The sequence below is a fragment of the Tiliqua scincoides genome, chromosome 1 (assembly GCF_035046505.1).
Source record: "Tiliqua scincoides isolate rTilSci1 chromosome 1, rTilSci1.hap2, whole genome shotgun sequence".
Classification (NCBI taxonomy): Eukaryota; Metazoa; Chordata; class Lepidosauria; order Squamata; family Scincidae; genus Tiliqua; species Tiliqua scincoides.
The window spans coordinates 245,477,295-245,502,087 of record NC_089821.1 but is presented as its reverse complement, the minus strand read 5'-3'; the positions used below and the strand labels follow the sequence as shown (position 1 = coordinate 245,502,087).

The 24,793-nt window shown below is 44.7% G+C and overlaps 2 protein-coding genes across 4 annotated transcripts in view; one reads left to right on the top strand and one right to left on the bottom strand.

Annotated features, from left to right (window-relative positions):
• The window catches only part of CLIP4 (CAP-Gly domain containing linker protein family member 4), a 47,455-nt gene extending 38,040 nt beyond the window's left edge, over positions 1–9,415 (bottom strand). For 2 of the 3 annotated variants that reach the window (XM_066618665.1, XM_066618667.1), the window contains exon 1: positions 9,255–9,415. The gene's annotated coding sequence lies outside the window, so the exon portion shown is untranslated. The remainder of the gene's footprint in view (positions 1–9,254) is intronic. The other variant, XM_066618666.1, reaches the window with a different exon arrangement.
• A 9,968-nt stretch (positions 9,416–19,383) lies between these two features.
• On the top strand, positions 19,384–23,100 carry PCARE (photoreceptor cilium actin regulator). The gene has a single exon (XM_066618196.1). It carries the CDS (start codon positions 19,384–19,386, stop codon positions 23,098–23,100), a length of 3,717 nt encoding a protein of 1,238 aa, XP_066474293.1.
• Positions 23,101–24,793: the final 1,693 nt, after the last annotated feature.

Below are 24,793 nucleotides of genomic sequence, written 5' to 3'. Positions count from 1 at the left end.
TCTAAGAATCAAAGTGGGTAGTTTTAAGCAACAACCCTGCAGGCAGCACACAACAGCCTCCAGGCTATTCACCGTGCCATTCACCACAGGATGTGGTGCTGGCGTCTAGCCTAGACGCCTTTAAAAGGGGATTGGACGAGTTTCTGGAGGAAAAATCCATTATGGGGTACAAGCCATGATGTGTATGCGCAACCTCCTGATTTTAGGAATGGGTTAAGTCAGAATGCCAGATGTAGGGGAGAGCACCAGGATGAGGTCTCTTGTGATCTGGTGTGCTCCCTGGGGCATTTGGTGGGCCGCTGTGAGATACAGGAAGCTGGACTAGATGGGCCTATGGCCTGATCCAGTGGGGCTGTTCTTATGTTCTTATGTTCTTATCTTGCAAACACAGAGTACGAAAATGGGGCATTTGCCTACAAATGACAAATTTGTCAACAAAAGCCTATAGCTTCAACAACATGTAGAGAATCTCCTTGAACATATTCTTATCCTGCTCACCAGAAAGTGAAGTCAAATCATTTACATAAGACTTATGTGCAAACACTTTTTTTGAAACAGTGCACTACCGAGTACGACTAATTAGGATAGATTAAAAACACTTTTTTAAAGGATTTCTGTTTAGGTTTCAGTTATATGTTTAATATATTTTAAAACCTTGCTTTTAATAAAATCTGAATTTAATGCAAACATAAGCTTTTAAAACAGAACGTATGACCCTCTTTAAAAAGGCCTTTTTAAAAAGACCTTTTCAGAGAACACACAGTGGGGAACCCCATCTTTGCCAGTCATGACCCAGCATAATAGTTTGTGTACTTATTTTACGAACTGATATTGGAGGCAAGGAACTGGCAAGTCAGCTAAAGTGTTGTCTAGTGATCCATCTTTGTGACCTTTTACTCTTCTTTTATGCCTAGTAACTATCTGATATCTGCAACTAGCTCAGAGTCAGCACTCTAATTATAAGTATTTATTACTCTACCAATCCAAGAACATGGAGAACACTGATCTACTTAGGAAACGTAGGACAGAGCAGCTTGGCATTTCTTTTGGCAGTTGGCAAATTCCAACAAGTATTTATCTACTAAAGCCTGTCATGGTTGTAAGATACACCCTATTTTTCATATTTTGAAGAAATTCCTTCATTAGATTAAAAAAGAAAATATGGTGTTTATAAATAATGGACCAATTAGATACATCAACCTATCAGAGAAACAATATTAAATTACTATGTTTCATGGCTTCAGGAACCCATTAGTAAGTATTCTTACTTAGGAAGCATCTAGATAGCAAATGGAGAATAATTCATTGATCTAAATACTTTTAATTGGCCTACTGGCAATGTAAAATAATGATTTAAGCCAACTTCATGCAATCAATCCACTGTGAATGCCATACTATCTCATGGTTTGATAACTGCTGAATATATTGGGACCTGCTGAAGATGTGAAAACAAATATGGATGACTTTGATAACAACTATGTTCCCACAAAGCAATTATTCAGATATAGCACCATCTGTAATGCTAAGCAGGTCTGGATGGGAGATGAGTGCAATAAGTATTTAAGAGTTAAAATATAACCTTAAGTTTTTGTGTAATGAGATGACTTAGCTTCAGAGTGTCTCTAGTAGGAATTGTCACATGTCACTACCTACTACTGAAAATACTCAGGGTCCAATCCAAATCAACTTTCCAGCTCTGATGCAGCCCCAATGTAACCCTGAGGTAAGGGAACACAAGTTCCCTTACATTGAGGAGGCCTCCGTGACTGCCACCCCAACACAGGATGCCACATGCACCCCATGGGCATGGCTGCCTTGGTGCTGAAAATTTGGATAGGATTGGGCCTTAAGTCTCTAACTCTAGGAATGTTGGAAAGATTCTACTACCACAAGGAGTCAGCCTTCAAAATTACTTGGTTACTTGGGTTGAGTCCCCAAAGGGAGAGTTGTCAAAGCTCACAATACCTTTCTTAGGAAAGAAAGCATTCTTGTAGGCTACTGATTTTGTAAATTATTTCTCCCTGGACTACAGATAAGCTTACAGCCTCTGTGTGCTCCAGAATTATTATTAAGAATATTTATATACTACTTTTTGCCAAAAAAAGTTTGAAGTGGAGTTTACATAGCAAAACTATACACAAAATACAGGGCAAAATTCACTAATACTCCTGGAGATACTTATGGTTTTAAAATTTAAAATGGTTTTACCCCTTCATATCTTAGGAAATATATACAGTTATAGGGTTCAATCCTATTCAATTTTCCAGCACTAATGTAGCTGCAATGCAAATGTTCCCTTACCTTGAAGAGGCCTCAGTACCCCCCACCCACCCACCCAAAAATGAAGCATACACCCCATTGACACAGGTGCATCAGTGCTGGCAAGTTGGATAGGATTGGGCCCATAGAGAACAATCCTGTACACACTTTCCTGGAAGCAAGTTCAATAACTTACTTCCAAGTAGACATGCATAGGATTGCATCAGGAAGTTACAAAACAATGCCTTCTTTAAGGCAGCCCCACATTTATTAACTTTTCTCCAAAGCTGACTTGTGGATAGCTTCTCTCGGAAAATTTTTATGGAGTTTTTTTTTTTTTTACTTTGTTTAAGAAAGATTTATTGGGCAGGATAAATAAATTTAAGCTGAATTTTGGTTTATTTCATTTTTTCTTATGAAGTACTGATTTTACATTTGTTCTGTTTTATAATTTAATACATTTGAGTATATTGCTGAAGTTATTGACTGTTTTAAAACTGCTTGCATCAAATACAAGATAACCTGACCTCCTGACAATGAATATAAATATGTAATAATAAATTTGTTCTTCTCACCTTTAGGATCATGCACTTTTACACAGTTCACTGCTTAATACCCATGTTCCCCCCCAAAATAACACAATCTTATTTCACCAGTTGATTAATTCTCAAAGCTAAACAAGCAATCAGAACAAATACACTACTATAATGAAAAGAAGTTTTATTTTTTATAGCAGGAGCTACTACAAAACTCATTATTGCTACTTCAGTGGTTAGAGTCTAGCCTGAGGAAACAAGTTATGTGTCATTGTAGATCAAACATTATTCAGTGACCTGAGATACATGAGAAGTTTACTATAAAATTTATCTCCATCCACAGTATATTTCCATAATTATGAATTACCCTATTTCAGTGGTTTTCAAACTCTCATGGAGAGTTTGAGCCACTGTAAGTGCTTACGGGGGCGGGGGGAGGCAGCAGGGGCAGGTGGAAGGCAGCAGTGCGATCCCCAGGATTGCATTGCTCAGGGGGCTGCAGGGGCTTGGGTGCACTTATCCCCTGCAGCCTCCCGGGGTGCAGGGAGCCCAGTGCAACCTTTGGCAGGGCTCCCGTAGCAGTGAAAGTGAAAGCGGAGCAATCGCGCTCCACTTCCATTTTAGCAGAGGCGGGGCGCAATCGCTCCGCTTTGACTTTCACTGCTGCAGGGAGCCCTGCCAAAGGTCGCACTGGGCTCCCCGCATCCTGGGGAGGCTGCAGGAGGCTTGGGTAAGTGCACCCAAGCCCCTGCAGCCCCCTGAGTGGCACGATCCTGGGGATCGTGCTGCTGCCTCCTCCCTGCCTCCAGGCTGTTCCCGGCCCTTAAGGGGGCAAAGGCCAAGGCCCACAGGCTGGGGCGTCGCGACGCCCATTTGAAAAGCCCTGCCCTATTTGACCAGGTCACTTTGAAAACCACCACCAGGACGTCCCATCGCCCTTGGGTGCCCTCGTCCACAGGAGGGAGGGGTCTAGGGGACCATGCAAGGATATGGCCCTCTCAACCCACCTGCTCTGCACTTGTGTCAACTGACCAGTTGAACTTGGGGTAGGCTTACATTCTTTTATTCTGCGAGCACCTTTAACATTAATGTGCAGGCATTTGCTTGACAGCCCAATTTAGCATGGTACCATTAGGATAAGCGCTGGTTGGTAATGGCTTAGGGGCCTCATGCCAGCCAAACTGACAGTTCGGGTACCACGGACACCTTAAAAGGTTGACAGTCTGTTAAGTGAATCAGAAAAACATGTAGGAAACAGGCAAAGCCCCAAATGCTGTAGCCTTTCCCCATAAGGGAGATGCCCCATCCCAGTAATCATTTTAGTCGCTCTCTTCTGCACCTTTTTCATTTCCACTATATCCTTTTTGAGATATAGTGACCAGAACTGGATGCGATACTCCCAGTGTGGCCTTACCATCCATTTGTACAAATCATACATTTGCAAAAAGGTGATTGCAAAATTCCAGCTTAGAATCTGTACAAGAGAAAAAGGAGGGCAAAACAGGACAGAAAGCAGTATTAATGAAAAACTAGACCAACTGTACATCAGGCTTGTTTATAATAAGGCAGTGGAGAAGAACTACTGCTGGTAATGCCTATAAAATTGAAGATCCACATGTACAATTCTCAGCAACATTTCTAATGTGTCTAACTTGCAATGCTGCACAAAGAGAAGACGCCCAACAACATTAAATATTGGTTATTACTGCTACAAATTTGCTACTTCACACCTTTCAGCTTAATGTATGAGCAACTAAAGGGACTGCTGAGGAATAGATAGAATAAACCACCAAAAAAAAAATTTGTCATGTGCATACTGGAAACATACCCATCAATCACTGACCCTCGTATCCTACACATACTTACTTGGCTGGAAACCCCACTGAACTCAGGGAGACTTGCCTATGAGGAAGTATGCACATGATTGTGTTGTTAGATGAGACGAGGCATGCTGTGTCCTGCCACATTTCCCTTTTCTCCCCCATCTTGTAGCACCACTACACCACATAAAATGGTCAAGTTTAGGCACACCTAATGCACCCATTTATTCCAATATGCCTCTTCCACACTGCATGCAACAATCCCTCACAGGAATGCTTATCCCCACCTACTACAGTGGGGGTGGCAGGTGATATTTCTGAATGACTGTGAATAAGAAGGCAAAGGGAGAGGACACTATTCCTATGTAGACTGTGGCACATATGCTAACACTCCAGTGTGCCTGCCATGTATTTCATAACACTTTAAAAAGCACCTCATTATTAATGTATGAAAAATACCATTTGAATTTTTTCTAGCAATAAGTACATCAAACTATTTTGCAAAGGTGCAACACAAATTACTGAGATTGCTATACATTTATCAAGAAAGCAGGACAATTGTCAAATAACTTCAGCAACCAGTCTCCATCTCTCTGTCAATTATTAAGTGTCAATTATCTGGCTTGCTCAATGACTTTCCCTCGAAGACAGTGGTTCTCAAACTGTGGGTCAGGACCCATTTGGTGGGTTGTGATCCAATTTCTGGTGGGTCGCGAGAGGCTGGCGGCTGCCATCTTGGAAGATGGCAAAAGACCTGGACGTCGCCATTTTAAACTTCCCAGCATTGCAAAATAACTAAGAGCGGCTTGCACATGCACAAAGAAAGCAGCGTGCTGCTGCGTTCCAGCTGGACCTTCCTCTGCACTCAGAGGCTTCCCTGGGGGGGGGAGGGGGGAAATCACAGAGTGTGGGCAAAGAAGGACCAAGAGAGACTTGGAAGAGCCAGCCAGGCTTCTCCCCACCAACTTCTGTCAGCTCGGCTGCCTGGGCGGGATGGGCTACCTCAGGGTTGCAAGACAGAGCAGTTCCCCCCCCACACACACACACAGCTGGACTGGGCTGGAGAGTGGGTGGAGACCTGAACATGGGGCTTGGGTGAGTAGAGGGAGACCTCCCCTCTTGTTAGCCTGCCTTGAAAGCAGCATCGCAGCCACCACCACCCCACTGCCCTTCTCACCCCTTATGGTGCTGCTTTCCCCTCTCTCCCAGCACTTCTTCTAGGGCTCTAGGAGTCTCTTCCTATGCATCACAACCTCTCTCCCTCTCTGGAATCGCCTGTAAGCCTCGATCCTTTCCTGCCTTGGCTAGCACATCCTCTCTTTACATCTTTGCTGGGGTGAGGGGGGATCCCTGGCTGCCTGGCTGCCAAGAGAGCAGCTAGGGGGGAGGGGGGAGGGGGGCAAGCCTGGCATGTGGGGAGCACCCAGGTAGAGTGCTGCTCCCCCAGCCACCTCTCTGATGTGCACCCTTCCCCTGTTCTTACTTCTCTGTTAGACTGCAATCCTGTCCACTCTTACCTGGGAGTAAGTCCCATTGCCAATAATGGGAGTTAATTCTGAGTAGATGTACTTAGGCTTGGGGGAGGTGAGGGGAAGCGTCCCTGCTTATCTTCCTTCTGAGGGAAATGCTCCACTCCCCCCCTCCGCCTCTCTGATGTGACCCTTCCTGTTCTTAGTTCTCTGTTAGGCTGCAATCCTGTCTATTCTTACCTGGGAGTAAGCCCCATTGCCAATAATGGAAGTTAATTCTGAGTAGACATGTTTAGGCGAGTAGCTGAGAGGGGGAGGCAAGAGGAGGCTTGCCTCCTTATCTTCCTTCTGAGGGGCATACTACTGTTTTTATTTGCTTTATTTACAAAAGCTCAAGCTACTTCTTGTATTGAGGTGCATAAGTAGGGTGCACTAGCTTCTAGCCAGTACTAAGGACAGTATCAACATCCACATCAGTGTTAGTTTCAAGTGTAATACAAGAACTATTATTATTATTAACATTATTAACAGTACTTATATATCGCTTTTCAACAAAAAGTTCACAAAGTGGTTTAAGTAGCTTGAGATTTTGCAAATAAAGATGGAAATAAAAACAGTAGTAAATACACAAATATTTTGTTCCAGATGTTGTTTTATTTTTATTCTTTTAACTTGATAGCGGAGGTAGTGAGGGCAGGGAGAATTGGAAGAATCTTCTGAGCTGGAATACTTTCTCTTGTCCCTTTTTAGATTTACAATCCCTTTTGGGACAGGGAGCCATTAGATATTTGATTTTCTCTGTAAACCGCTTTGTGAACTTTTTGTTGAAAAGCGGTATATAAATACTGTTGTTGTCATTTACAGTTTGAGTTCCTAGGCAAGAACTTCCTGCTTGATAACATCACTTCCAGCTCTGATATCAGTGATGTCACCTCCTGTTAGATTATGCCATTTTGGCTATGATGTCACTTCCAGGTTGATGACATCACTGTGTCCCCAACAGATTGTCATTCTCAGAAGTGGGTTCCGGGCTAAAAAGGGTAAGAACCACTGCTCTAAGAGATTCCCTCAAACTAGTTTGACTGGATTTACATCACTTTGTGACTGCAGAAATCAACATTTGCTGAAAAAAGTGAATCATTCAACCAGGTTCTCATCCCATACTATTACATGAGGAACCAGCATTAACAGTCTGCTGCCAACTTTCCTACGCAAGAGTTTCAGCATGATACAGTTTCAAGAGTCAAGTGTGCCTGTCAAGTCTGATTTAATATCAGGACTAAACAGCAGTCCTATTACACCACTACTTATAGTACATTAGGTAAACATGAAATGACAACAGCTGTAAACACCATAGATTAATTGCATTACTTTACTCAAAATTAAATAGCCTTAAAAATCAGAATCTAATTTGACAGGGAAAGCATTAATCCTTCTTCAGTTCTTTAAGGGAAGCTTCCCATTCTACTAATGAATGAGAGATATTTCTGGATGTTCAGGAAAAAGTCAGTCCACAGTCAAAAAACAATACACTCTAGTGAATTTTATAATTCACTAGTTAGTGAGATTACTAGAGTTAGAGAGATTACTAGCTGGAAGTTATTGAAAAAGAACAATAAAACAAAGCAGCCATAGGAAGAGCCAACTAATAAGCCCATTAGAGTGGAAGAAAAGTACAGTACAGTACTGAAATTCATTTTATGAACATCTGGATGACACCTGATACCATCCTTGCTTCAGCCTCAGTCAGTGGTGTCAAACATAAGGCCCATGGGCAGAATGCTGCCCCTAGAAGCAATTTCTCCAGCCTCCATTATAATTAGGTCTCCTAGCTTGATAATTGGGCTCCCTCATATCTTGAAAATATGAATAAGATCTGCACATTTTCTCTTCTGTCATTTGCAGCTAATGAGTTTCTATGTGAGAAATGCTTGATTCCAGTAATCATCTGCTTAAGCCATTTCTGCCCAACGTTGCATATATACAACAGGGATCAAATGTGGGCCAGGCAGAAATAGGTTAATGATGTCACTTTCTGCTTAATGATGTCACTTCTGGCCTCAGCAACCACCATGAATGCTAACTTCAGCCCTCTGTATAAAATGAGTTACTTTTTCATAAGTGGCAATACTCCAACCAACTCAGAACACAACTTCTCAAACAGTGGTCCATGAGGAGAGACAACTACAACCAACACAGCTACCTCTGGTTTTTGCTTGCTTCAAGAAAAACCAAATTTAGCAGTCCAGGAGAGAAACCTTAAGACTGGACAAAGATAATCTTCTACCACTTGAAAATGAGACTTGAGGGATTACATGTCTTCAAACTGCCAGGTAACACGAACCCGATTCTGCAGTCCCTGATTTTTTTTTAAACCACCATTGTTAAAGCAATAGATTAAGATTAAGATATCTATATAGATATAGATGCATGCAAGGCCTAAGACTCAGTAGAATTAAGTCATTTCATGCCCTGCCCTACAAGAAAGGGGGGGAAACACCACATGGGATTGGCCATGACCTGACAAGCTCCAGTCAAATCTAAGTCAATACAGCTAAATTGCTAACTGCCTGCACATTTACTATAAATAAGCCCTTCAAAGCCAGAGATGGAAATTTACTCAAACAGGCAGACTCTGCGACAAGAATCCATGTGCAAGGGTGTCCCCCTTCAGGGTAGGGACACACACTGACTGTGCCCCCCCTCCATATCTCTTATATACCAGCCCAAGTGTGAACACAGTGACCCCCACCATCACCCCCACCCAAGCTGCACAGTCCCTCAGCAGCAGCACCAGAGCTCTCAGTGACCTTCCTCACCCCTCAGTCACACCCAGAGCTCTGCCTTCCCCCCACCCCACCCCAGAGGTGGCTACAAACAAGTCACCTTCACCAGCAGCATGGCGGGGGAAGAGCTCCCCAGACCTGTCCCTGAGTCTCCACCCCACAGAAACACACGCCCCTTGCTCTGTCAACCCCACTCCACGTGGGAGGAACTCCCCCTCCCCAAGCATCCTGTCCCCACCTCACCAAGGTGGGCCTGCACACCCCTCCCCCCAGTGCCACAGCACCCCTCGCCTTCGGGGCTGTGCCCCCCTCCGCCCGAAACGGCAAGCTGAGGCGGCAGTGGGCTGGCAGCCCGCCCACCTCCACCCTCCTCGGAGCCTTTACCTGCCCCTCCGCTAGCCGAGGACCCCTCACCCGAGGGCGGAGAAGAGAGGCGCGAGGGCACCGAGGATGCTCCTGACGCCCCCGCCCGCCACACACCGAGAGAGGGAAGCTCAGAGGGCTGCCTCCCATGCCCTTCCCCCGTCACCGCTGTCTACCGGCCTCCAGCCGAGACGGCAGCGGCAACGCTAAACTCCGCCCCCGCCCCCCAGCCGACCTTTTTCCCTCTCGCTCGCCCCCTCCTCCGCCCGGCCAATCACAGGCTGTAGCCACGCCCCTCCCGCGCTCATTTGCATGCGCAGTCACGCCCACCGCCTCCCCCTCGAGCCTCTGTGCCACCCGCGGCGCCTTTCGATTTCACACTTGGCCACGCCCACACGCGAGGCGGTTCTCACTCACCCCGCCCCCTTCTTTGGATGCTGAGCGCGCGCGCTGTAACTGCGGGCGTCCGTGGGGTGCCTGTCAATCACCCAACCCCCCTCCGCCCTGGCCTGCCTACTGCAGCCTACTTTGAAGGGGGGGGCTTTTTCAACGGCGTCACAAAGTGGCAGCGTCGCCGCACGTCAGGATGGGAGGTGCTGAAAGCATCTCAGCGCAGGGAGGCTCCCTGCCAGGTTGGCCCATGCAAGCCTAGGCAGAGCTTCTCCAAAGGAAGTCCCACTGTGTTCAGTGGCACTTACTCCTAGGAAAGTACGCATAGGGTGGCACTGTCGGGCTGAGAGCATTGAGCCTGTATGCCAGGGATGTGTGGTGGCAGGTGAGGCAGAGCCTCCCCACCGGGGTCCTTCGAAAAGCAGTGGCACAGTCGTGTGAGGTGCACAAGCACTCTCAACCCACGTGCTTGCAATGGATTGCGAGCAATATTGTTGCTGGTGGACAGTAATACTAACCCAGTGTTACTCAAACAGGGAGGAGCAAGCATTTGCACATCTTGCACTAATTTTGCTAAGGGGCCTTAGCCAGACTGAAATTCAGGATGATGTGTCAAAATCCCATTGAAAGCTAGCAGGTCCCAATACTGCAAATATTCGAGCCATTTAGCTTTGAGGCTGGCACTGGGGGGGAAGGGAGGCTACATAAACTTGAAAGGGCACACTTAACCCAAGTTGCTGACCCCTTCCTTATTAGCAATAAAGATCAGTGTTTCTCAGATCCTCAAGTGTCAGCCACTAACCACACTGGTAGTATAGTGAACCTCAATTTAATGGACTAATAGGGGGGTGGCCATAAATGCCAAACTTTTGTTAAATTCAAAGGCATCTATGACAATGCACATGCACACAGGCAAAACATACTTGACTAGTTTTAAACGAAGCAGTCAACATCTGTTATTTCCAAAGTATTCATTCATGTTTCACTGCAATGAAGGTTCACTGTATTGCTAGAAAGAGAGTAATAACCTACAGCTTCGGGTTTTCAAACTCTCCGGAAACCCACAATACGATCCCCAGGATCGCATCGCTAAGGGGCTGCAGGGACTGGGATGCACTCACCAGTCCCTGCAGCAGCCGTTCCTGTGTGTGGGGAGCCCTGTGCGAGCGACTGCAGAGCACCCCAGGTCAGGGAAAGGGAGAGTGGAGCAATCTGCTCTGCCTCCTGACCTGGGGAGCCCTGCCGACGGTTGCGCAGGGTTCCCTGCACCCTCGGGATGCTGCAGGAGGCTTGGGCAAGTGCACCCAAGCCCCTGCAGCCCCACTGAGCATCGCGATCCTGTGGATCGTGCCACTGTCTTCCCCCTCTATCCTGGCTGCCCCTGCCCCTTAAGGGTCGTGATGCCCCAGTTTGAATACCAGGTTCCTCAGACTACAGGTAAAATTCTATTTGGGGGGGGGGGTGCTGCAAGTAGAACAATAAGGCCCAAATCCTAACCAACTTTCCAGCACTGGCATAGCTGTGCCAATGGGATGTGTACTGCATCCTGCAGTTGGGTGGCACTCACAGAAGTCTCCTCAAAGTAAAGGAATGTTTGTTCCCTTACATCAGAGCTGCATTGCCCTTATGTTGGTGCTGGAAAGTGGGTTAGGATTGCATCCTAAGCTGAAGAATGGGTTACATAGAAGAAAAGCTGATTTCATAAACTTTGAGACATACTGATTACCCCAGTCTTTTTCCAAATAATTGGGATGTTAAAAACATCATCGCACCACAAATTTTGCAAAGGTTTTGCTATATTTTTCCTTGCTGTGTTAGGGCTAAACTATCTGTGATACAGGAGATCCAAAACAATCTTTTTCTTTTCTAAAATCAGCAATGGAGAGCAATTTGGATTGGGGCCAGAGTGGTTAACCCTTTCTTATGCTGTTTCACCTACGCAAGTTTCCCCTCCCCCAGCTGCTGTTGACCATTAAGCATAAAATAAAATGTAAGAAGGAATCTGCATGTATAATGTTCTATTGTATCCGTTTAATAGACCCAATAAATGTTAAAAAGATAAAACAGCCTACTTGTAAAATATGGCAACTAGTTTCTCAACATGTTTTGTAGCCAGTGTTGGAACATGCTCTCTAATACATTTACTTTAAAATATCAGGATGAACTTTGGCTCAATCCAGCAGCTTTGTATGAAAATTCTGAATATAACTAGGAAAGTAACTAGGGTATAGAGCCCAACATTAAAAGACTGTGCAGAAGAAGAGGCTTTGGAGCAGCTTGTCATGTGGGAGTGAAAAGGTTTGTGATACCAACGTTTTAAAATGGAGGGTTTATGCAATAGGGAAATATACTCTTTGGTGTTAAGGTTTCAAAATACTTGAGTATAGGTGTGCCAATCACAAAATACAATGGAGAGGCTATTGGTGTTGTTTGCTTTATTTCTTGTATGGGGAGCTGCCATTTTCAAGTACTATACTACCAAATATCTAGAAAATGGGGATTAAGATTACACATTAGATATTACCTATAGGGACTATATCACTATAAACTGGGTGTGTGTGGAAGGGCATAACTCATGATGGAATAGTTCCCATAAAAAGAAGCATTCCTACTCACATCAAACTAGAATGTCAATGAGACTAGAACCCCTCTCCCTGACATCTAATTTTCTCTTTAGTGTTGCCCCCTATTAAGGTTCAACTGCCAACTCTTTGTGGACAGGGTGGATAAAAACCAAATAATAAATAGTACTAATGTGAGCTCACTTGCAGGCTGAAAACACAGGTTTATCAAGAACAAGGCCTTCATCTCAGGTTTTTACATGTTCCTGCCCAGACAGGATTTTTAACCAGCTGCCACAGGTTAGATACAAGACAAGATCAGGCTGGCAACTTGAATAGCTGGTTAAAGGGGGCAGTGCTTCAAAATAGCAGTGACTTGCAAGACTGCAAGTTGTTATGAAAATAAGGGCTAGACCCATCGGTATAACCAATGCTAGTGCCATGTTGTTGGAAATCCTGAGTGAAAGCCCAGGACTGGGCCCAATGGTGCCCTCCACCCATTATCTGATAGTGTAGTAGTTGCTATTACTGCCACCAGTACTGAGGGTTCAGGGATTATGCCCCACCTGGCAACCCCTGGCGCCAACCCTATGCATAACAAAACCAACTGCTAACTCTGAAGCTACTTCATCGTATCCTGTTACATATTTCAGTATTCTAAAACAAGTCAAAACCTGTCTGAACCTGGCTAAGTATGAACTGTTTTACTCAGAATGAGTTAAAACTACAATCGGAACCCACTTCCAGTTTTCGATTGCAAAACCAGAAGTAGATTCCAATCATGATTTTTACTCATTCTGAGGCTTGGGCAGGGCTCCCTGCGCGCACACACACACACACACACACACACACACACACACACACACACAAGGCTGGCACTGGGTTCAGTAAATTAAACACACCCTTCTGTCCCTGGCAGGGGCACAATCCTGGGGATCACATTGCTGCCATCCCTGCCCTGCCACTTAAGAGGCCAGGGAGGAGTGCTTTCCTGGCTGGTGGGTTGCTACCCAACAGTTTGGGATCCACTTACTTAGGATACAATCCTAAATAGGAAAAAAGCAAAATTGCCCATGCTGTACACAGTGCGATATTTTTGTATCTTGTATGTAGTGCACACTAGCGGGTGCACACTAGCGGGTGCAGGGGGTGCGGATCACACCAGATGACACCCTGGGGGGGGAGACACCACTATAGTGGCCAAAGTTTTGGAAACCTTTAAGAAATAATACGAATAATACCATCATGTCATACATAATTGGAAGAGTAATGTCATGCAGAATGTAATGAAACAAACTGTATTGAATTATTTGTATTTTTGTCAAAACTATGTAACCAGAAAACTATTAATCAGAAAAAACACAACTGCCATATGTAAGAAAAAGTTAATTTCTTTAACTCAAAACTGATCAATGAGACTGATTCCAAGATACCAATGAGATGTTATTATGACACAGCAGGGAACCAGTTGTTGGCAACCTTCAGTCTAAGACTATGGTATCGCGCTCTGAGAGGTGGTTCTGGAACAGCGTCTAGTGTGGCTGAAAAGGCCAATTCGGGAGTGACAATCCTTGCCACACCGGGAGCAAGTGCAGTCTGTCCCTGGTCTGTCTCCCTGGCTATGGGCCTTCCTTCTTTGCCTCTTAGCCTCAGACTGTTTGCCAAGTGTCTCTTCAAACTGGGAAAGGCCATGCTGCACAGCCTGCCTCCAAGCGGGCCGCTCAGAGGCCAGGGTTTCCCACTTGTTGAGGTCCACTCCTAAGGCCTTCAGATCCCTCTTGCAGATGTATCGCAGCTGTGGTCTACCTGTAGGGCGCGTTCCTTGCGCGAGTTCGAGTCAGCTTTCATTTTCATGTATCAGAGCTCATACTAAAACTCTTATTCAGTTGTGTGAGGGTCATCAAGTTGGCCACTGGCTTTTTGTTGGTGACTGACAGCCCAATCCTACCCACACTCTCCTGGGAGTAAGCCCCATTGACTCTAATGGGACTTACTTCTGAGTAGACATGGATAGGATTGGGCTGTAATTTGTTGGATGACCTGTACTGTTATATATTAAAATAAAGTTAATGGAGTTGACAACAACCTTAGTTATGCAACTGCATGTAGGCTGTGTGTATGATGTGATTTTTTCTGTATGGTCTGGTATGGGAGGAAGTCCATCATTGGGGTGATGTAATGAGCTCTAACACTGGATGACACAAACCCTAGTGATGCCTCTGCTTTATGTTAACACATACTTGAGCATGAAGGGGGTGATTAGGAAAGTATTTGCCCTTTCCCAAATAACTGCTAATGTGCTGCTCCTGGTAGAGGCCTGCTTCCCCCTTGAGAGTGCACAGAATATTGGTTAGTGATAGAAATCCTGACTTCCCTCCTCACCTAGACACGAAGCCCGCTTGGTGGTCTTTGGCAACTTACATTGTACAAGTTTTTTTATATCTTACATTGTAAGGATATATGGAATAAGAACTGCAAAATAATCTGTACACTAAAAAAAGTTATATACGCATTATGGCCCAGGTTATACGTTAGGTCAGATCTGCCATGCCTATAAGAATTTTCACTGTAGTGTTCTTTACCTGCTCTGTACACAGATTGCATCAGTTGTTTGTACGAGACATAGATTTGTTTGGAACCCATCCAAGATAGGCCATTTGCATTAGACAAATGAACTGCACCTACTTGTATTCATTCAACCTCTTGGTACGGAACCCTTAAATGAACACAACTGTGATCTGATGCTGAGAAATGTTAACTCAAGTGCACAATTAATTCACAGGCCACCCAAGATTTGCTGCAGGTTTCCTTGCACTTGACAAGTAAACACTTGCAGAAGGCAAAAGAAAACAATATTGATAGAAGAGAGGAGACAAAAGGCAAAAAGGAGATGAAGCGTTTAAACAAGGAGTATGTTGCTTATCAATACTTTTTATATGAGGTTGTCAAACATTTTTGAATGTTCATAACAACAACAACAACAACAACAACAACAACAACAACAACAACAACAGGTATTTATATACCGCCTTTCTTGGTCTTTATTCAAGACTTTATTCAAGGCGGTTTACATAGGCAGGCTTTTCTTAAATCCCTTATTAAATAGGGATTTTTACAATTTGAAAGAAGGTTCTTTCTTTCAAGAACCACTACATTCAGGTGTTTCATTCCGATCTGGCTTCACATTCTGGCCTCCATCCTCCCACACTCAGAGCAGATGGAATAGCTCGGCTTCAGCTTCTCAGCTGCTTCAAGGTCGCACGGTGCCGGTGGCCTCGAACTGGCAACCTTGTGGATGTTATCTTCAGGCAGACGGAGGCTCTACCCTCTAGACCAGACCTCCTGCCCCTCCTGCCATAGTTGGGCAGAAAATAGGATGCTATAATTCTTTTTCTATGTATGGAAAATGTTCTTGCTGACATTTTCCTGCAAATGAAAACAAGTTAAAAAAGAAAATTAAGATATTTAATCAGGTGCACACATGAAACTGATGGCCCAATCCTATACTCACCAGCCATTTTCATCACACCTCTTCTGCTGGTACAGACTGATGTCTGTCAGCACAGTCATAAAAGGTACTTCAGCAGTGTGCTTAGTAGTGCACAGCCAGGACACTGACAGAAAGGCCAGTGCCTTCCCACCCGCATCATGGGCTCTCCTGCTGCCCACCGGAGTGGGTAAGTCAGCAGGATAAGTAGGATGGCGGGAGGGTGGAATGGGGTGGGGAGGGGAGAAACTGGGCAAGGGCAGGAATGGGTGGATTGGGTTTGGGAAGGGAACAGGTTTGCAGCAGCCAAATCCTAACCCCCTTCCAAGTCCCAGTCTTACCGTAGGGGTCCACATGGACCCACACCAGCTATTTAGCTAGCACAGGTCTGAGTAGACACCTCCCCGTGCTGCCATTGCTACTTAAGACATTGGATTCATATTTACTTATTAATAAACAATATTTAGTCATTAATAAGCAATAAAAAAATTGGAGAAGTTTCACAATTCCAGTTAAATCTAAATTAGGATGTAAATGCTAACTCTTGACTTTACATCCTTAAAAAATTCATTCTGTTTTAAAGTTTAATCCAAAACTTTAAAAACAAACAAACAAAAAAATAGAATTCTTCCAAATTGTATCTTTTGGTGTTGGCTTAGAGCCCAATCCTGGACTCGGCATGTCAGCTCACCGCCGGCATACACTGTTGCAAATGTGCCATAAGTCACATTTGCGGGCCCTACCACCGGGCAAGTGCCAGTGGTAGCCCAGCACTGGCCAGCCCAACCTCCGCCGCTTGGCAGTTGCACAGACCGCCGAGCAGCGGAGAGGTAAGCAGGGGCGTGGGGGGAGGTGTCTGGGGCAAGGGGGAGGCGGGTTGTGGGTGGGGTGGGGAGGAGGCGTGCTGGGGGGGCAGGGAGAGGTGTGCCAGGGGGAGGGAGCGGGGAGGGAGGGAGGTGGGACTGGTGGAGTGATGCTCCACTGGATCCAAAGCTTCCGTGTTGGCTTCACTGCCCGACACGGAAGCTTTTGATTCACTGCCGACCTTTTGGTTGGCGGTGAATCAAGTAGCCCCATTGCAGGGCTACTCTCTTCCCAAGGAGCTGCCAGCAGCTGTCCGAAGTGTTCAGGATGCGGCGGCAGCCATTTCTGGCGCCGCCACACACCCCGGGCAGCTCAGGATTGGGCTGCCAGACAGAGAATTAGTATTATAAGCACTAAGGTTATAAATGCAGATACCAGCTACTTCTGGATAAGCTTGGTGAGCACAAATTTTTCTATGGACAAGTAGTTTCATAATCTGCCCCCTCCTGACAAATTTCCAAATAACTCCTAGAATGTCCATGTAATTCTGAAAATATCTTCTCAATCAACTACCTGAGCATTATCTGTAGAAATCTTCTTCTTAGAGCTATTAAGTCCACATGGGCATTCTATAGTAAATTGTTTTGACCATTTCTCATTTTTAATATAATTATTCATTACACATGGTTACATATAAATACTGACAGAATATTGATTAATGTATTTTTAATATGCCTGCATGACTTAATAATGCAGACTTATTTAAAATCAAACAGCCTGTCTGTTTAAAGGGAGCCTTAGAGCACAATCCTAACTTGCACTGGAAGGAGGCAGGCCAATAGGCCTGTGCTGCATTCAGCACAAGTTTGGGGTCAAAAGGAGTGCAGCCCGAGGCAAAGGGAAACATTTCCCCTTGTCCCATGTCACACTGAAGTGGCCCAATGGGTCTACCTAGATCTGCGCCACCTTACAAGCCCAGGACTGCCCTGGGCCTCCCGGGGTCAGGATCTGGGATAACTGCCAGGTCCTGGACCCACCTCCTGCTCCCCTCCCAACTGCCCACGTTCCCATACACTGCTCATCAGCCCCCCGCCCCGAAACACCTCTCTCCTGCCTCCTCCTCACCCTCCCCACATATTCCCCCAGACCCCTGCGTTGGCCAAGCTCAGCCGATGCAACTCACCCACTCCCCAGGGCCAGAAGCCGGCCGATCTCCTAGAAGAGTGGCTCAAAAATACTTTATGGCACTTTTGCCACACACCTGGGCCAGCGCGAGGGACTTGCATTGGCTCATGCATTATAGGATTGGGCCCTAAATAATTTAAGTAATAGATATTCCTAATTTTTAACATAAAAATATTATTTACATTTTTGAGATGCAGAAGGCAGTTGGGTTCTATGCTACCAAGTATATCCTCTATCCTCCTTTTTCATAATTCATTCAGTAGTGATAGGACCTCAACCTCCTAACATGATCTCCTATCTGAGAGTGAACTGTGACATCACAAGTGATGTGCCAACAATATCACCAAATGAAATGGCAGAAATTAGAGCAAAACTAGTAGATTTTCTCCCTCCCCTCCACCCAGTGTACTGGGAGGGTGTATTCCTTTATATTTTCATAGTTGATCCTCACTCCCTGCAAGTGACATCTTACTGCCCCAAATCTTTCTTGGACCCTGGTGTCCAGAAATGAATACAGTTGTCCAGACTGGGGTTTAGCAGTGTCTCAGACTTAGGGCACAATCCTAACCCTTTATATCAGTGCTTTCCAGCACTGACATAAGGGCAATGCAGCTCTGAGGTCAGGGAACAAACATTCCCTTACTTTGAGGAGGCCTCCATGAAAGACACCCAACTGCAGGATGCAGCACATGTCCCATTGGAACCACTATGCCAGTGCTGGAGAGCACTGACATAAGGGGTTAGGATTGCACCCTTAGCTATCTTACAACAGGGCTGCTTCTGGGAGACATGAAGCTATAAATACAGCAAAAATTAATCTAAAAGCAACCCAGGGGAACATCTGCTATATAAAGATACTTAATGCACACATTGTCTCCCTTCCCAGTCATTGTCACCTTTTGTATCAACCTCCCCTTTAAAATTTCTATTTTTAGTTCTGTTTGCTCAATAAAACGTGCATGTATGGGAAATGGAAGGAAAACAACTGTTCTGAGGTTGCAGGTCAGAAGAATCTGTGAAACCCATGGCTAGATGGCATAATAGGCTTTTTCCATTCTCACCTCTTTTGACTCTGCGTGTTGTGCTTTCTTCTTGATCTGTATTATTCCCCAAGGTCACGTTTTGTCCTTGCAGTTGCCCATGCGCTGGCATTTTGCTAGTCAAAGAGTATTTCTTCAGAGACCTGACCCACAATTGCCTTGTCCTTTGGATTTCAGGGCTTTCAAGTACAGTTTAGAAATCAGGAACATTAGGAAAATGTATTGCAGTGCATAAAAAGTTGTTTCGCCTCAAAATCCAATGTGTAACCAGAAAGTCCTGTTACAAATGCAACAAACTAGCTGGGGGCTACTTAGCCTAATGAGCTTAGCATCTTATTTCTGGTTGACATCTGTCAACGCAGAAGTAAGATACACAAGCAGTCTTAATCCACTGCTCAATGCTGCAGAGCTCTTGTGCTGCCTGTTTGCATCCAAAGGGCAACATTTTAAAGAGAAGAACGTGCTCTTCTCTTTTGTCAAGAGAGGCACTGAGAGAACTGGAGTTGGAAGTTTACAACAGCTAAGAGGGCAATCTACGAAACTGGAACTATTCAAGATGAGACCATCAAAAATGTCATATCCCTAACAGCGCATGGATTTGTAAGTTTTAATTCCTTTTTATCCTTTACGTGATCAACTGGATATTTTTCAGTGACAAAGAAAGCTAGGAAGGGGGAAGCCCAATGGGTTGTACTCCTTCTCATAGTGATATTGCTGACCATAATGCACAAAATGGAATCAAACCTTTGAATAAAGGTATCCTGCCAGTTGCTCTAGGAGGTGAAAGTTTCTCACTTCCGTTGCTAATCAAAGCCTCTTCTTATAATAATGATGACTCTGGTCAGGAAGAGACTCAAGTTAACTGCCTCAAAAATGCATCAGAAGAGGACAAAAATGTTAATTTCCATTCCTCATCTGAGGATCCTTCATTGCCTGAGCTTGATCAGGAAGAGAAGGAAACTGAAAGGACCATCTCAGAGGCTGAAGTAGCTATAACTGGACTGACTGAGAATCCAAAACATACGACTGAGAATGTAAAGGTCCATGAGCAAAACTCTTTTGATTCAAAGGAAATTGGTTTTGCTTTGGAAGACAAAAATGAAAATGATGACAAGCAAAACCCAAAGAAAGCAAAGAAACAAAAGGCTGGCAGGCAGGGAAAACAAGGTCGTCAATGCAAAACAAAAGAAAAATCCAGTCCTCCTCTTTGCAAGGAGCAGAAAAAAGTAGATTTCCCTGATCTGCTTGTTAAGGCTCATCAAGATGCTTATGCCTATCTAAATCCCAACCTCTACAAATATGAGGTTATCTTGCGCATGGCCAACCAGGCCACAGAAACGCAGCTAATTTTACAGCAGATGGTGAGTTTTTTGCTGTTCCGTTTTGATGAAATCAACCATCTTTTGGAAGAAATTGCCCAAGATGGAGACAGTCTTCTCAAAGATGTGGGAGGGAACCTGGCTTGGCCACCTGGCAAAGGAAACTCAAAAGAGCAGCCGGATCTCTTGCAACAGTTACTGCAGTACACTGTCAACAAAATGCAGCTATTAAACGCCGCTGTGTCCTCCTTGACCTCTGATGCTCTGCAGGAATCCTGCAGTTTTTTACAGTCTGCTGGCAGCAGCTTAGAAGAAAAACTGAAAGCAAAACAAGGTTTAGATGAACGCTTGCTCAGGACAATAAAGCTTCTTGAAGCATCAGCAGTTGGTGCTTCACATCCTCACCCTGATGATATGACTCTTTACTCTGAAGATAGCGGAATTGGTATTGACAGTGAATCAGTCAAAGATCTGAATTTTCTTGATAAACATGGGATACACACACACTGTGATTCCTGTTTACATGATCACCCAACCCACAATCAGGCTAGAATGGCAGAAAATCAGCAGGTATGCACCTCGACAACCAGATCACATGACTGTGCACTGGAAAAGCATTATAAGGATATATTTTATCTGCCGCCACACACCAAGGATGTCAAATCTTCTTCAAAAGTAGTATCAGAAAGTGTAGCCACCGTGCGACGTCCAAACTTCACCAAATCTCCTTCCCTTACTTCAGTAGTCTCTGAAGTAGTCTCTGACACTCATGGCGGTGATTGTTTCAAAGAGTGTGATGAAGACAGTGATGATAGTGAAGACAGTGATGACAATTGTGTTTCTGAGGAAGAAGGTGACAGTATGTCAGAAAAAGGAATGGATGCTTTACCTGTATTGGCATCCAGGAGTAAACGGAAGCTTTCCACCAAACTAATAGAGAACCCAGAGAATGAGGAAATAATACTCAAAATGAAAGATGCCATTAGTGAAAAGATCAAATTTGTCCCAGCCAAATCTGGAAAGAAGGAATGGATGGAAGATGAGAATGGACGAGGATTGGCACGACCTAGCACAGGAACTGGAAGTAAAAAAACTAAAGTTAAACAAAAGAGGTCTAAGTCTGAGGAGTCCCTCAGAAATCATACAGAGGACCCAACTCTTCTAGAACTTCAAAGAACTCAAAAAGGCCTCGATAAAAGGCTGGAAAGATTTTACATACTTAATGAGAACAAGGATCTAAATGATAAGCTAGCATCTCTGAATTCAAAAAAACAATCTAACTCACAATTTGTTCAGCATGTTACTCATAGATCGACCAATAAGCTGAAGGCATCTCTTGCTAAAAACTTCAACATCTTGCCTAATCAAGATAAGGTCCCTTTGCTTAGGCATGATAAAAATGCTGTTGGCCAGCCGCTTGATGAAAGGAATTGCAGAAAGTCCATGATGGTCACCACATCCTCACAGTACACAACATCCAGGAATGAAAATGAGCCTCCTGGGACAAAGACACAAAATAGTGTAGCTTGTGTGCCACCTCGTAAATCTGTCAGAAAGCTCATTGAAACATTTAGTCCTGCCGGAGGCCTTGTGAAACCTGCAAATTTAAGAACTTTGGGTCCAATAAAATGTATCAGAAAGTTTGGACTTCCAAGTATAACTTCAACAATTCCACTTCCTAGAGGGCTTGTGCCTTTAAACCAGAAACATAGAGTTTCACCAGTAGGAGACATAAATCATCCAACTGGCTGCACTTTCGGTACTAGCGATCCACCTGCACTTGCAAGTGGAAGTGATACAGACGAGGAACTTGAAGAAGAGCACTTAGAAAACCTGCCACCACCACCTCCTGAAATGTTAATAGGCGTTTCATTTGACTCAACTGAATCTTCAGAAGGCACCAGGACAGAAGGCAGCTACTCAAACATTGCCAAAATGCCTGCCAAAGCAAGTAAACATTGTACTACTAAGAAGACATCTCAAATTTCTCAGCGAATGAAAGCATCCCTGTGTTCCATTGACTTGTTGCCAAGTAAGAACCTCAACAGTTCCAATCTCATTGCCAACAAATCACTAAAAAATACTAGGGTGGATTCCGTACCTAAAAAGTATTCTCTGGACTTGAAATCTACCCATATATCTGACTACAACCAAGAAACTCCATTTGGATCTCAGATGGACCATGAAATGAAAGAGGCTGCAGCGTTGTATAAGCAATCCCATAAAATAATACCTCTTCAAAATCCCAAAGAAATGCCAGAACAGAATGGGAGCGAACAAGGAAGCAAAGAATGCAGGGTACCTCTAGCTTTGCCCCCAAAGCAAAGTTCTCCGGAGTCATTTGGGAGAAGTGAGAAAACAACAGGTTTCATCAGGCGAGTGTCCCCAGCAAGAACACCACCTTTATCACCCCCTGGTGAGAAAAGGCTCCCAAGTCCACCCCTATATCACAGACACATTCATCAGACTTTTCCCCCTACTATCCATAGGCAGCCCAGTCCCCCAGCTGGTCCCAAGACATTAAGTCCTCCAACACAACGGAAGCTACCTTCTCCACCACCCCAACAAAATCTATCTAGCCCACCAATGGCACGCAAACAGCAGAGCCCACCAACCCGCTGCAAGGTGTCAAGTCCACCATCCCACCGTAGGGAAGCAAGTCCACCTCTTTTTTCAACTACCCCATCCCCACCAGCTTCCCCATCTCAGACACACAAAGGATTACAAAATCACTTGGACTCCAAAGATGAGCAGCAATCTGCGTCTCCAAAAATGGTCACAAATGCACGTTCAATATTTTGCCCAGCCACTTCCTCTTTATTTGAAGCCAAGCCACCACTGCCACCTAGCAGCTGCACAAAAGAAGTCATTAAGGGTCACCCTGAAGCTCCTGCCTTTGCACGGAGGAATAGCACACAGCTTAGGCAACTTCGGGATGAACCGAGAAGGATGGTCCTCAGTGCTGCCAATCCCCAACCTTTTGTAAGGAGAAGCTTCTCTGACCGAAGGCCAGGATTCCAGCCTCCCCCGCTATTGTTTGCCTCTGTTGGTAGTGAACCCGTCCTTAGCCAGACAAGGTAAGAAATACTGTGTTGTAAGTCTTTCAATTGTATTTAGATCTACAGTCTTCCTTATGGCCAAAACAACATTGTCTTATCTTATTGATACCCTACCCACAACAACTTGTTGCTTGCAAGTAGCATTTATATCAAGATTTGCTAAGTTGATTAAAACTGTAGTCTCAGGGCACACATGCACATTAGTTTCAGTAGCACACATTCAGAGCTGCAGCGAGTACCCTAATTCCCCACACATCCCAGGTAGCCCATCAATACGAGCCATGCTCCCTACTTGATTGGCATTCCACGCGTCAGCTCAGTGAGAGTCTGTGTTGAATGTAGGTGTGGGAAACCTTGGATTAAATCCCTGCTCACCCATGAAGCTGACTGGGTGGCCTTTTTTCACTTGTACTCTTTCTCACAAAGAAAGGGAGGATGACAATTACTCCTTGAAGGACTAGGCACATTGGTGCCTACATGTTTAGGCATCTCCACTTTCCAGTTTAGCTCTACAGTGATAGTGGGAAATTGCCCCATGTGGATGTTCTCCTGGTTTTAACACATTTCCTATATTGGAATGATTTTATGAACAGAACCAGGTCCCATAGATATATGAAGTGTAAGAATTCAGAAACAGCCTTCCAGTTAGACATACATCCAAGACTTAGCTGTGCACATTGATTGTTTGCGCACTTCAGTACAAACATGGGAGTGCTCTGGTAGCATTCTGGTGTTGCAATGTAGGACAGGCTGTACGATTTATGTTCTGTTAACACAAAACAGGGTTCAGTGCTGGTTGTCCTAGGATTTGTTAACCTGTGGACCAACCTAGACATGATATAAGAACTCCTGACATCCTTTACTTTCTCAAAAAGCAGTCCTGTTTGGAGAAGCTGATTTGGATCAGGGCCATGGTGTTGGAAAAAGGAGGTCTAACTATACCCACATCACGACCCTAATTCAAATCCCCCCTTGCCGAAGCTGCTGTTAGCTGGAGATGGAAACACTTTAAGTCAGTGGCTTACAGCAGCTTCAAGGAGTTGAGAAATCGAAGAGGCAAAGGAGTAAACCCTCTTCTTGCTCATCCTGTGGCCCTGAGTCAAATTGGAGGTGCTTCTGTAGCTGCTGTTTGAGAAAGAAAAAGACACAGCACTTTCTTAGCATGTCTAGTTCAGCCCTGAGATAATCTACGCAGGTACACTTACATGTTTCAGGGTCAATACAGATCTTGTTTTAAGTACATATTGGGCTTAGAGTGCTTGGTTTTTTATTCAGTTAATAGCAGCTGAATCAGGTCCCCTGAGGATCAGGAATACAATATGGGAAGGAGCTTTTTATTTCCTCTTTTCCCCCTCCAGTCTTGTCAAACCTCTCACCCATCCATACGTCCACCCATCACAGCTGCTACTTGTCCAGGGGAAAAAGCTCCTATTAGAGTCAATGGGATCTTTTTCTATGTGCTAGGGCACACAGTAACTCTGGAGGGGATGGGGACAAGTTAACCCCCTTCCTCCCTACTCAGTCCTGAACTGCAGGGGGTCCTAATTCAGGCTGTTTACTGATGAAAAACAAATGAGTAATCCCCAATCATATATAATGCCAATTTGACCCTATGGTGACCCTTCTGATTGGTGAAGAGACTTTTACCACACTAGATCAGGGGCAGCAAGTGGCCACACATTATGCTCAGTTGTATAGAATGTCTCTAGAGCTGC